Source organism: Bombina bombina, chromosome 11 (genome assembly GCF_027579735.1).
Source record: "Bombina bombina isolate aBomBom1 chromosome 11, aBomBom1.pri, whole genome shotgun sequence".
In the NCBI taxonomy this organism is placed as follows: domain Eukaryota; kingdom Metazoa; phylum Chordata; class Amphibia; order Anura; family Bombinatoridae; genus Bombina; species Bombina bombina.
Window position 1 is genome coordinate 161040422 of NC_069509.1, and position 15040 is coordinate 161055461.

The following is a 15040-nucleotide window of genomic DNA, read 5'->3' on the forward strand; positions in this document are numbered from 1 at the left end:
GCTGTGGTTGCTGCTGCACGCAATGTTGATGGTGAACAGATCAAAACACTGACAGAATCCATGGATGGCAGGCTTTTGAGTGTCCTTGCAAAGAAAGGTGGCTATATTGGTCACTGATTTGTTTTTGTTTTGTTTTTGAATGTCAGAAATGTATATTTGTGAATGTTGAGATGTTATATTGGTTTCACTGGTAAAAATAAATAATTGAAATGGGTATATATTTGTTTTTTGTTAAGTTGCCTAATAATTATGCACAGTAATAGTCACCTGCACACACAGATATCCCCCTAAAATAGCTATAACTAAAAACAAACTAAAAACTACTTCCAAAACTATTCAGCTTTGATATTAATGAGTTTTTTGGGTTCATTGAGAACATGGTTGTTGTTCAATAATAAAATTAATCCTCAAAAATACAACTTGCCTAATAATTCTGCACTCCCTGTATATATATATATATATATATATATATATATATATATATATATATATATTAGCAACAATAACAAACAGATGCAAAGGATCACACACAAATACACACGTACACAAAAATACACACACATGCATACACACACACACATACACACACACACAAATACACTCACTCATTCATACACACACACACATACACACATATAGACAAACACACACACACACACATGTATTTTCCTTTTGCTTTTAACATTAGAATGATTGGCTAACATTTTATTGGCTATAGACCACTGTGTGCCCCCCAACTATGATCAATCCTGGTTTTCCCACCACTACCCTGCTCAGGTTCTCCCTAGCTTGGTCTAATCCTGCTCCCATGACATACTTGGCCCCTTTCCATGGCACACCCCCATCCAGCCCCTCCAGTTTTAGCCCCACCCTCAAAACACCAGTGTCCCCCAAAATACACTTTCTGGGCATGCGACTGCTGTAGACCTTGTTATATCATTTTGATTATCAAAATTTAACTTAGTGACAGGTTTGACTCTTGGCCACAGATTTATCCAGTTATCTAAAAAAACATGCTGCTTAATGTGCTTCAACACCTAGGCCAGGAATGGAGAACCTATAACAAGTGCCTAAGGGGCACAATTTTGCTAGCACTATACCTCTACCATCATACAGCTTAGTTTAATTGGCTGGAATTGTAGTAATTTATTTTTCTTATAAACCTAAGATATATATGAATCCCTATAAATAAATATGCATTAAGTTTGATATATTATGGATTTATAAGACAAAATAACATTTATTGAAAACAAGATTACTTGGGCACTTTAGATAATAAAAAAAAAAGATTATCACCAATTTGGGCAAAAAACTCTACAACAAAATCACATGATCTCACGAGACGGGATCCATAATCCCAATCCAAGGTTATACTTTAGTTTTAGTGCAAAGTTATTCAGAAATGATTCCATCAGAACACTCTACTGCAACGTCTCTCCAAAGTTGTACTTACTATTAATGCTAAGGTTTATTTCTCTATCTGCTGCCTTTAACACTGTCTACTTTAAGAAAAAAACAAAGATCTTAAGTCTGAGATGTGTCTGATTTTCTGTCTCTTCTTCAAATCTATTTAACAATTTTTAAAGTTTTAAGGGTATAATATGAGTAATACTTAGATTTTGCAATCCACACATAGTAATCATTATTGTTGCATACTCTGCTGCCACCTAGTGTTTAAGACGTGTGCATGCTTCTGAGCATACCTCAGTATGCTCTAATTTAAGGGAGCTAAATTGGGATGTTCTTTTTAATTGTACACTATCTCCGGATAATGACATTTTAATTTTGATGTTCATGCCCTTTTTAACTCATAGGATGCTTGTTTTTCTGGTCATAATATGTAGGACTGAACATTATTATCTTTAGTTCCATGTCTGCTGTAAAAAAACAGTGTCCTAGTATACAGTTGGTCTTACATCATCTTATTGTGTAGTATCTTGTCTATGGAACGCCTGGAACCAGCTTTTATATGGCAGACAGAGCAAAAATTAATTGAGGAAAAGTATTTGAGCATCTGTGGTTTGGGTGCCAAGGATGTAATGGGATCCTACCAAAGCATGCAATAAGCATTGTAATAAAACAAAAATGAAAGAAAATGAACAGCATACACATTGTAAACCATTGTAAAAGCCATAGATAGAATATATCCTATCCTTCCTACATGACAGTGAATTTAGTGTTGATATGAGATTTGATATAATTATCATGACTGAATCATTGAATAGCTCATCTCAGATTTACCACTCTTGAAAACATGTGGTTAAGCCTGTGGACTAAAGATGAGGAATAGTGATATAGATAATGTAAAGTAGAATTTCATCAACCTTATCACCTATAGGAGAAAAAAATAAACACATGGTATGTATTAACAATCCTTGGTATGATGGCACAAAGGGGGCACATACAAATATTGTTGGTATGTGGCATTGAATATTGTCCTTAGACTCTTACCATACTTCCCACCATAACAGAAATAACTTTATTAGAATTGTAATAAAAAAACATAAATGCGTACACTTGCACACACACACACACACACAGGTTAAAAATAGCTTAAACCCAGGATGAAAGGTATATATAGTCTATGCTGTTGAGAACAACAGCATTATACTGTTACATTTAGACTATTACTCTTGAGTTCAGCGAGCTAGCAAATTAATGCACTATAATATAGCTGCTTAAACTATTATTTTTTTATCTAATTTATCCCTCAATTTCTTTTGTTTGTAAAGAATTTTTGAGAAGATGATTGCCAATTTGGGTGCATGCCGTCAAAATGATTTGCCACCCGTGCCATAATCCTAGGTGTGATAAGCATTTATGATCACCATTCCCCTAAGAAAATTTATGTTGACCCTTATCTATCATTAGTACATTTTTATGTATAGTAGGGCAGTAAATTAAGTTCATAACTGTTCAGTAGTAGTTTAGTAGAAACTGATAGCCTGTGAAACATGTCAAACATTGGACAATGTCTTTCCATTACAAAAACCATTCCCATCAATGTTCCATTTCTAAATACCAAACAAACCTTACATACCGCTACATTAAACAAATCCTTATAAGGCTTTGCACATAGATACCCTCAAACTCTTACAAGAAATTCCGTCTCATACGTCAGGCACAGTATTTGTAGACCCGAGAAATAGATTTAACTTTTTATACAGATTGGATCACTGATGAGCATTATACAGCTCATTAAAAAGTTTTCTAAGATAACTTCAACTTTTCAATGAAAAAGATGAAAAAAATTATAAAAATATTGCTTAGTAAGAGCCTCTATAGACCTGGCACTGGTGACAGAGTATCCCTATTAATTAAAATGTTTTATCTATATTAACAGACATATTCTGGGCTCTTCTGTGTCGTGGTTAACCCTTACAAAGCTCTTCCCATTTATTCTGAGAAGATCATTGAGATGTACAAAGGAAAGAAAAGACACGAAATGCCACCCCATATCTATGCAATAGCAGACAATGCATACAGGAGTATGTTACAAGGTAAGATGCCTCCATTTTTTGTGCGATGTCTCAACAATTTAAAGGGAAAGTCTCGTCTAAATTTAACTTTCATGACTCAGATAGGGCATGCAATTTTAAACAACTTTCCATTTTACTTTTATCATCAAATTTGCTTTAATCTCATGGTATTTGTTGAAAACTAAAATTGGCAGGCGAATTTCTAAGCCCTTGGAGGCTGCCTCTTATCTCAGTGCATTTTGATAGTTTTTCTCAGTTAGACAGTGTTAGTTCATGTGTGCCATATAGATAACATTGTGCTCACTTCTGTAGAGTTATTTGTGAGTCAGCATTGATCGGCTAAAATGCAAGTCTGTCAAAATAACTGCAATAAGGGGGCAGTCTGCAGAGGCTTAGATACAAGGTAATCACAGAGGTAAAAAGTGTATTAATATAACATGTTGGCTATCCAAAACTGGGGAATGGGTAATAAAGAGATTATCTTTTTAAACAATAAAAATTCTGTAGTAGTCTGTCCCATTAGTAGAGATTTTATATGGGACTTGCGTAGGCTCAAAATTCTTTGGTATTTTCTTGGACGTAGGATAAAAAGAAATTTAAAAATATTCTGGAAAACTCAAGATGATTTAGTCTTATATGTAGTACTAAAAATAAGACGTTTATATATGTTATACTAAATATCATTACAATGCATAATATTTAATATGTTGGGTGGCAGAGAGAATAAGTATAAAGAGGACTCTTCTGAAAAGACAGCTGGCAATCTAATACCATATTTTTAGGTAGAGAATTGAGAAATTGCAGATCCAGCTAAACGGTTATAATTAAGAGCATGGCATAAGCCTATATAAATTTCTAGGAAGTTAATTTGTATTGAGAACTCGCTTCTAAACACATTTCTCCTGTTTATAAGACAGACCAAATGTTTCATTTTCTATCTGCATTCAAGGGCTTTAGTAGCTTTAGATATCGATCAGTCATCATAACTCCTATTGTCAGGGTTCTAGAATCAAATCCTGTTAGAGTATTTTTTTTTTTTTTAGCTATGTATCATATTAGGTTTGGACCAGGTGCAGATAATACACATTGGTGTTCCCGTTAGTATTTCTGTAATTGATAATGAACTTCAATAAAATACTCAGTGTGTAAATTCTATGAAATCAGTTTTAGAACCTTATTTATTATTGCATCTGGTCAAGCTTATATATCATGCTGGGCTATAATGTAGAAACATTCAGTAGTGCTCCCTATGACAACAAGTACATAAAAGTACAAATATTCCTACTGAGGAGAAACTTAGATATATATGGTTAGGAATCTATGCTGGGTCTGAGGTTTTGTTCCCTTGCTTGAGTCCATGTAGGCATTAATGGAATGACATAGCCGACTCCTAGACATAAAAGTCAGTGCTGAGAAACTGCTGTAGAATATGTCTCAATCAATGTTTCCTTATTTGGTTGCAATCAGCACAAGTAAAAGCCAAGTACCAAACTCTTCAGAATAAATTGGCAAGATGATTACAAGATTATTGCTTTGCAGTTTTATTAGAGAAGAGTTCATTAAATCAACCATTAACATTAGGCCACAGGCAATCTACAGTAGTATTAAGTTTTATAATCTACTGAATTTTTTTTTATTTAAAAAAGAATGTTTTAGAGTGATATAAAATGAATGTACATCTTAGTCTGTGGTAGGAAATTAAGAAAAATAACATCATTTAGGAAACTAATCAAATAAATATTTTAATTCTCTGTAAATATTAGAGAAGGGTCCTTAAAGAGACCCATTTTTTTATTTCATAATTCAAATAGAGCCTTAGAGGAATTAAGCAAATTTGATAAAAGAAGCAAATTAGAAACTTTTTAAAAATCGTATGCTCTGTCTGTATCACAAAATAAATTGTTTATATCCCTTTAATATGTTAATACCTCAGTACCCCTGATACTTTTAAGATTAATCAATACAGTTCAAAAAGAAATAGTATTTTGAATGTTACTTTTATTTACAAGATATATATAATTTAAAGCTGTGACTACGGTTTCAGGTATCATAGCTCCATTTAGTAAGCAGCGAATGCTACTTCAGAGCCCCATTGTTTAAGGCGAGGCTGAAACGGACGTTAAGAAGCAGCGGTCATAAAAACGCTGCTCCTTAACTTCTCCGCCACCTAAAATCAGTCCGATCCGATATGATCGACATGATTGACAGTCTCTGCTAGCAGCCGATTGGCCGCCAGTGAGCAGGGGACGGCACTGCACAAGCCAGAAATGCTTGTGCAATGTTAAATGCAGACAGCGTATGCTTTAAATAAATGTACCCCATAGTCTCAAGTTTTGAGAAATATATACATACACGTGCGCATAAAGATATCTGGAACTTTCAAACTATGTGGCCGAATTATCATTGTGCGAGCAGACATGATCCGATATTGCGGATCATGTCCGCTGCACATCGATAAATGCCGACACTCTCTGCATTTATCATTGCACCAGCAGTTCTTGTGAACTGCTTGTGCAATGCCACCCCCTGCAGATTGGCCGCTAGCAGGGGGTGTCAATCAACCCAATCGTATTCGATCTGGTTGATTTCTGGCGATGTCTGTCCATGGCCTCAGAGCATGCATCTTTAGACCGCAGCTTCATAACTTTTGTTTCGACAAGCCTGAAGGCTCGCCAGAAACACGGGGCATCAAGCTCCATACAGAGCTTGATAAATATTCCCCTATACATATATATATACTGTATATGTACTGTATTTATACGTATATGTATGTATATATATATAATGATATTCCTTGTCAGTTTGCAGTTGGTCTGGTAGGGAAGTGTTGATAGATCCACAGAAAAACTGATGAGACCTTCATCTAGTTTTCCTGTTAGCAAACCACTTGTGCCACTTGACATTATGCTAACAGAAGATAAGACCTAGTGGCTGTGTTCCAAACATCTGAACTGGGCACACACAAATAAAAGTTGTTTTTCATGATATTTTATTACACAGTTTATGTATATTTATATCACACATATTAATAATTAAACACTGCATTGCAATAGGTCTTGCATACAGAATATGGGGCCATATTACAAGTGGAGCGCTAAATATTGCTTTCATGATAGCAATATTTGCGCACCACTGAGTGTCACAAGTTGACAGCAAATTGCTGGGAATCATTGCGCTCATGAGAGCGCGCTTCCAAAGAAACCTCGTTCTTATGCCGTCATACAAGGCACAGAACCAAAGCGCAGCGAAGGAGGTAAGTTGTGCAGCAAATTGTAAATATATATGTATATGATTATATACATACAGTATATATTTATGTGTTAATATGTGTATATACTCATATTAACACATAACTATATATGTATATAAGCATATACATATATGTTTACTGGAAACACACAGTTCCCATAGACTGCAATGTAAAGGCACTTTTTCATTCCGTTTTTTTTTTTCCCAAACACCCCACACCCACCAACGTTAGCTCCCAAAAACTGCCTGGTGCAGTTATTTCCTAAAAAAATTAAAATGCTACAATTTTTATTTTTTAATAAAATACACATCACTGTATTTTGGGGGCATTTTGGGCATATTTATAAAATTAAAGGGACTGTCTATTCAAAAATAAACTTTCTTGATTCAGATAGAGCATGTAATTTTAAGCAACTTTCTAATTTACTCCTATTGGGTAGCGCTTGCTGATTGGATGTCTACATTTAGACACCAATCAGCAAGCACTATCCAGGTGCTCTGAACCTAAAATGGGCCGGCTCCTAAGCTTACATTCCAGCTTTTTAAAATAAAGATAGTAAGAGAATGAAGAGAAATTGATAATAGGAGTAAATTAGAATATTGCTTAAAATTTCATGCCCTATCTTTAATTTTAAGCTCTAATTGCTCCAGTGAGCTTGCGGTAGTAATAACCAGTCACTTGTAGTGGCTGGTTATTTATCGGGCGTCCTTAAACAAATTAGTGCTCCACTTGCAATCTAGCCCTAAATGTTTTATAAGCATTGAAAAAGTTAGTTATGTTAGCAACATTTGTTTTGTAGTCCAGCAGCACACGTTTTAAAAAGCATCTTGAGTATGCTTATCTTATCTCATCTGCTCAGGCCAGTTAGGGACATATATTAACCCTTTCATGCCGTGTTCAATTTGTAAAGAAATTGAAATCACACGATCGTGCATGCGATCGCGGGATTTCAATGATGGGATCGGGTCAGGGGGGCGAGCCTACAACGCTATCCCATTCAGGAAGCTCCGTTGGCTTCAGTATAGCCAAACGGCTAGGACTTTCCATGCTGTCCTAACGGCGCTAAAGCCTAACGCCGGGAAAAGCTTAATGAGCGCCTCTCATTGATCCAAGGAATTACTTTTTTTTGTTTTGTTTTTTTAAACCAGCTTTATTTAGTGTTTAAACAAGAATACAAAGGAGAAGGGAGACTCAGCTCTGCAAGGTTTTACAAGCCAGTTCTTTTCAGCAATGAGAACAAAATAAACACAAAACAACCCTAAAACAAAATCTAAATATAGTAGCTGTCTAGACTATTAAAACAAATAATTTGCTTTTTTATAATGATCCAAAAGACTACACAGCAACTACAAGGAATTACTTTGTATCAGTCACAATGTGCCCTTCAGTCTTCAGTAGAAAGTGGTAAATACACAATTGTCAGCTTAGTCTTTGAAGCTACTTTGCATGATGTTAAAGTGAAGGTCAATTTTGATGAATTAGTGCCTGGTTTTTAATAATCCTATTAAAAACAAGGGCACTTTAATTCATCAAAATTGACATTTCACTCGTTTTCTTCAAAAACGTACCTTTTAATCCTGGCAGCCGCTCCAGCACTTCCTCCGCCCGTCGCAAGCCGTCTTCGCGGGTCCAAAATGATGAATCCGGCTTCCTCCAATCACGGCGTTGCATCAGGCCAAGATTCCCCTGGGGGGGAAGCCATGATTGGAGGAAGCCGGATTCGTCATCGGAATCGCTGGAGCGGCTGTCAGGATTAAAAGGTAAGTTTTTGAAGAAAAAGAGTGAAATGTCAATTTTGATGAATTTAAGTGCCCTTGTTTTTAATAGGATTATTAAAAACCGGGCACTAATTCATCAAAATTGACCTTCACTTTAAAGCTAAAGAAATGTGTATCTGAAATCATCATCACAGTCATCCTAGAGTCCAACAAGGGGATGTAGTAGACATAGTACAAAACACAACGTATTTTGAATTTTACTTGTAGGGCAAATAGTTCCATAGTTACTGAGAAGCGAAAAATTAATTTGAAACAAACAGGTTGATCTTTTTTTTATTAGTTAGACCTCACGTTTTGTCTAAGAACACAATTTTGGACCTTAGTGCTTTATAATTACTCCCACAGTTGACCCAATTTATCATATTGCAGATGATAACTTGTCCACCTATATTTAGGGCGAGTTAAAGGGAAAGTCGACCATAGCGTTTTTGAAACGCTAGGGTTGACTGTTGAAACAAATAAAGGGCACGTTCATTTATGAAGTTAGATACATCATGCAGAAAGTACCCTTATTCGTTTCAACCAATCACTGTTCTTAGCTGCTATGGCAGCCCAGGGGCAAAAAATGTTTTTGCTAAGAGGTGACATTTTCACCTCTTAGCCAATAGCCGTGCGGTAAATCCGGTTTGGCGCCCATGGGAGCCGGATTTACTACACGGCTATTTGCTAAGAAGTGAATATGTCACCTCTTAGCAAAATGTTTTTTTTTGCCTTGGGCTGCTGTAGCAGCTAAGAACGGCAAACGGTTGAAACGAATAAAGGCACTTTCTGCATGAAGTATATTTTACTTCATGAATGAAAGTGCCCTTTATTTGTTTCAACAGTCAACCCTAGGGTTTCAAAAACGCTATGGTTGATTTTTACTTTAAGAAGCGCCCGCTGCTGGAATTTAATATTGCAAAAGCAATTGCCTCTGTGGCCCCACCCCCTGCTTTCGTGAAACCAATTGAACGACAGCAGGGCTTATCAATTCTGACGCCTCTGAGGTTGCGGAGAGGTCAGAAAACTTAACTTGAGCGCCCACAAGAGCTTCCGAGCAGGATCTGTAGCTTGATAAATAGAGCCGTCTGCATTTTTGTGTTCTTGATATAATAGTATACTTAAAAAGATACATTTATTTTTATAAGGGTAACAGCTTTTGGGAGGATTAACTATTAAGTCAAACAGCTTCTTTAAAGGGACACTAAACCCAATTTTTTTCGTTCATGATTCAGCTAGAGCAGCAGTTTTAAGCAACTTTCTCATTTACTCCTATGATCAAATTTCCTTCGTTCTTTTGCTATCTTTATTTAAAAAGCAGGAATGTAAAGCTTAAAGCCGGACCATTTTTGGTTTAGAACCTGGGTTATGCTTGATAATTGGTTTGCTAAATGTAGCCACCAATAAGCAAACGCTATCCAGGGTGCTGAACCTAAAATGGGCTGGCTCCTAATCCTTAAATTCCTGCTTTTTAAATAAAGATAGCAAAAGAACGAAGAAAAATTATTAGAAGGAGTAAATTAGAAAGTTGCTTAAAATTGCATGCTCTATCTGAATCATTAAAGAAATAATTTGGGTTAAGTGTCCCTTTAAATAAACTGATAATATTTCTACTTTAATGATACTTAACATATTTTCATGCAGCTAAATAGAAAATGTTTAAATAGGCATAAAAGTCAAAATTAAACTTTTATAATTGGGATAGAGCCTGCAATTTCAAAATACTTTACAATTTACTTCTATAATCAAATATACTTTATTCTCTTGGTATCGTATGTTTAAAAGCATAGATATCTAGGTAGGCTCAGTTGCAGCAATGAACCACCGGGTGCTAGCTGTTGATTGGTGGCTACACTCATATGTCTTTTGTCATTGGTTCACTAGATGTCTTCAGCTAGTTCCCAGTAGTGCACTGCTGATCTGGAGCACATGCTAACTATGAGGTCAATCGTAATCCTTTTGAAAAACGTATATAATTATTTTCAATAGAAAAACATAATTAAAATCATTTGATAAATTTGTGATCAACCCATTTGTGTTTAATCAATTTGCAGAGGTTAAAGGGACACTAAACCCAGATTTTTTTATTTTATGATTCAGATGGAGCATGCAATTTTAAGCAACTTTCTAATTTACTCCTATTATCAATTTTTCTTCGTTCTCTTGGTATCTTTATTTGAAAAAGCAGGAATATAAAAGCTTAGGAGCCGTTCAGCACCTGGGTAGCGTTTGCTGATTGGTGGTTAAATGTAGCCACCAATCAGCAACTGCTATCCAGGGTCTGAACCAAAAATGGGCCGACTCCTAAGCTTTCATTCCTGCTTTTTCAAATAAAGATAACAAGAGAACAAAGAATAATTGATCATAGGAGTAAATTAGAAAGATGTTTAGAATTGCATTCTCTATCCAAATAATGAAACAAATTGGGCTTAGTATCCCTTTAAATACATTGCTACATGCAATAATAAAATGCTCTAAACACATTACAGCTATTTTATGTCCCTTTAAATAAAATGTTTTCTAAGTGGCTGGATTTAATCAAATGTCATTTGGTGCAAAACAATGAGCAGTTTATATTGTGTACAAAACATGTAATTCACAGGGATGATGTTGTTATGTTGAAAAACATTGTCTATGAAACATACAAAATAAAAACTTTATTTACATTTTTTTAGGAGCCAGGGAGACTAGAAAGTTTAAACTATTATTTATTATGTCCTTATCTGTTTAAATGCATGTGTGTAATCAAAGGGACACTAACCCCAATTTTTTTCTATGATGATTCAGATAGAGCATGCAATTTTAAGCAACTTTTTAATTTACTCCTATGATCAATTTTTCTTCATTCTCTTGCTATCTTTATTTGAAAAAGAAGGCATCTAAGCTAAGGAGCCAGCCAATTTTTGGTTCAGGATGCTGGACAGCACTTGTTTATTGGTGGGTGAATTTTTCCACCAATCAGCAAGAACAACCCAGGTTGTTCACCAAAAATGGTCCGGCTTCTAAACTTACATTCAGGCTTTTTAAATAAAGACACCAAGAGAATGAAGAAAAAATTATAATAGGAGTAAATTAGAAAGTTGCTTAAAATTGCATGCTCTATCTGAATCATGAAAGAAAAAAAAAATTGGGTTCAGTGTCCCTTTAAAGGGACAGTATACACTCATTTTCATATAACTGCATGTAATAGACACTACTATAAAGAATAAGATGCACAGATACTGATATAAAAATCCAGTATAAAATGGTTTAAAAACTTACTTAGAAGCTTTCAGTTTAACTTTGTTGAAAAGGCAGCCGGAAAGCCCACTGCAAGTGGGAAATAAGACACTCCCCCCTCCCCCTTCTTTTGCATATGAAAAGACCCTTTACACAAACAGGAGCAAGCTGGAGAAGGTAGCTGACGGTATTCAAATAAAACTTAGGGGCTTGGTTAGGAGTCTGAAAATCAGAGCAATGTTATTTAAAAATAAGCAAAACTATACGTTTTGTTTAAAAAAAGAAACTTTATGGGCTTTATAAATAGATCATCTACAAAACATTTATGCAAAGAAAAAATGAGTGTATAATGTCCCTTTAAGTGCATCTGTGTGTGCCAGTGTGTTAATATATAGATACAACAGTGACGTGCATTCATTAGAGGCAGGGGAGGCAGCGCCTCCCCTGGCCAATGTGGGAATTACATCTATTTTTTCATTAAAAAAAAAAAAAAAAAAATGTTGTTTTTTTTTCTTCTTTTTTTTTTTTTTACATATGAAAGGTGACCCCCCCTACCCCCCCACCCCTCCACCAAATTATGCTTTTTATTGTTTATTTAATTTAACTTTACTTACTACATTGCATTCATATTGCGCAAGAAGGTATGAGGCCAGCTGTCCTTCCATTGCGCAATATGAATGTAATTATGTTATGGGCTGCTTTAAAGACTGCCACCCAGTGGGGAATAAAAACTAATGCAGCAGTCTCTAATGCAGCCCATAACTGCTCCCACCGGAGGCTAGCCTCGGGAGCCCTGAGCCCTGCCTGCCCGGCCGCTCAGCCAATCAGGCATCAGTATGTCTGAGTCTCTAGGCTGAGTTGCCGGGCGGGAAATTGTTGCGCAGCCGCATTGGTGGTCAGGTTGATGCGGCCGGTGTGGATTTGAGTCAGGCAGCCCGATGCGACGACGACAACGACAACGACAAAGGTAAGTGAAGGAGCTGAATGCTGCCGGAGAGGGCCATTGAAATATCCAAGCTAGCCTTAAAGGATGAACTGCCGTCTGCCTCCCAGTCAGTCACCCACACTTATAGGCTTAAGCTTAAAAAGGTTAAAAAAAAGGACATTTTTGTATGAGTTGGGTTGCATTGCAAACATAAATAGATCTCCCTTACTTTTTGAAATTTGTACACCAGGACCCAACAAACTGTGCCCAGCAATGGCCCCTGTTAATCGTTAGAAATCAATCTGCAACTGATTTAGGACAGTGAGGCTATGAAAAGAAATGTTTAAATTAGCAAAACTATATTCCTAATCCATCTCACCATAAACACTGTAAATAATAACTAACTATATATATATATAGGCATTAGGCAAAATATATGTTTTAAAGGGGCATTCCAAAAAACAAACAGTTCTAAATCTTCTAGCCTTGAACAGTTCTTCTAGTGGCACAGCAGCATGCATGCAATGCTTAATAAAACACAAAAATAAAAATTTACTTTCATGATTTATTTTGTCCCCCTTTCAATCTGAAAAATGTCCCCCCCCCCCCAATATATTTATTATGCAGCACATTTTATTTATATTAAGTTTAGCACACATATCAAAATGTATCATATACCTTTTTTCTAAATAAAATGTGTTCTGCATAAATAAATACATATACAAGTATATATTTATTGAATGCAGGACATTTGAAGTAGTTCCAAAATGTGATCAAATTATACCCTTGTAGACTTCAGAGCATTTGGCATTGAGATGCCAATCAGTGCACAGATCAGGAACCTCTGAACTGTGCACTAATGGGCACCTGAATCATATGCCAAATGCTCTGAAGCCTCCATTCACCCTCTACCTAAAAATAAGATCATAGTTCTGAGGTTGTCAGGTCCAGTCAATCACACTTTGTTTTTTTTTTATCATATTACTAATGAGTGAAATAAGTAAGGAGTTAAATGACTGAACTCTTTCACTAACTTATGAACTTCCAAGGAACATCCTACCTCATATTCTCAATAATGAGAACAGCTGTTTTACTTTTTTTAAATTCAGTAACTGACACAGAGTGCCCAGACACAATGTCACAGACTCTCTCTATCACCATAGTATCTTGGCGTGGACACTCATTGACAGCTACTGGATTTAAAAAAAGTAAAAGAGCTGTTTTCATTAACTTCCTTCACCTTCTGGCTCTCTGTGTGTGTATGAGTGAGTGTGTGTATGCGTGTGTATCAGTGTATATCTATGTGTGTGTGTATGCGTGTGTATCAGTGTATATCTGTGTGTGTATCAGTGTATATCTGTGTGTGTGTATGAGTAAGTGTGTGTGGGTATGAGTGTGTGTGCGTATGCGTGTGTGTATCAGTGTATATCTGTGTGTGTATCAATGTATATCTGTGTGTGTGTGTGTGTATGCGTGTGTATCAGTGTATATATGTGTGTGTATCAGTGTATATCTGTGTGTGTGTGTATGCGTGTGTATCAGTGTATATATGTGTGTGTATCAGTGTATATCTGTGTGTGTATCAATGTATATCTGTGTGTGTGTGTATGCGTGTATCAGTGTATATCTGTGTGTGTATCAGTGTATATCTGTGTGTGTGTATGAGTAAGTGTGTGTGGGTATGAGTGTGTGTGCGTATGCGTGTGTGTATCAGTGTATATCTGTGTGTGTATCAATGTATATCTGTGTGTGTATGCGTGTGTATCAGTGTATATATGTGTGTGTATCAGAGTATATCTGTGTGTGTGTGTATGCGTGTGTATCAGTGTATATATGTGTGTGTATCAGTGTATATCTGTGTGTGTATCAATGTATATCTGTGTGTGTGTGTATGCGTGTATCAGTGTATATATGTGTGTGTATCAGTGTATATCTGTGTGTGTATCAATGTATATCTGTGTGTGTGTGTATGCGTGTATCAGTGTATATATGTGTGTGTATCAGTGTATATCTGTGTGTGTATGAGTGAGTGTGTGGGTATGAGTGTGTGTGTGTGTTTCAGTGTATATCTGTGTGTATGAGTGAGTGTGTGTGTGTATGAGTATGAGTGTGTGTATCAGAGTATCACTGTATATTTGTGTGTGTGTGTATGTGTCCTGTCTCTGCAATTTTTTATAAACATTGGACTAGTGTAAAATGGAAATTTCCAGCCATGCCTATAAAATAAATTGAATGACTACTACATTCTAGCTGGATCTCTGTTACTCTCTCTCTCTCTGTCACAAACACACTCACTGACACTTTCTCTCTCTCTCTGTCATGCACAGCACACACACCAACTTACTCTCTCTGTCATGCACACACACACACTTACTCTCTCTGTCATGCAAAATTGTCATGTAAATCTGTC

The 15040-nt window shown here is 36.0% G+C and overlaps 1 protein-coding gene across 2 annotated transcripts in view; it reads left to right on the plus strand.

Annotated features, from left to right (window-relative positions):
* Nucleotides 1-15040, plus strand: part of LOC128642017 (myosin-11) — a 122826-nt gene that overhangs the window by 17236 nt on the left and 90550 nt on the right. For both annotated transcript variants that reach the window (XM_053694652.1, XM_053694653.1), the window contains exon 3: nt 3344-3500. In XM_053694652.1, the coding sequence (XP_053550627.1) occupies nt 3344-3500 (157 nt within the window). The remainder of the gene's footprint in view (nt 1-3343; nt 3501-15040) is intronic.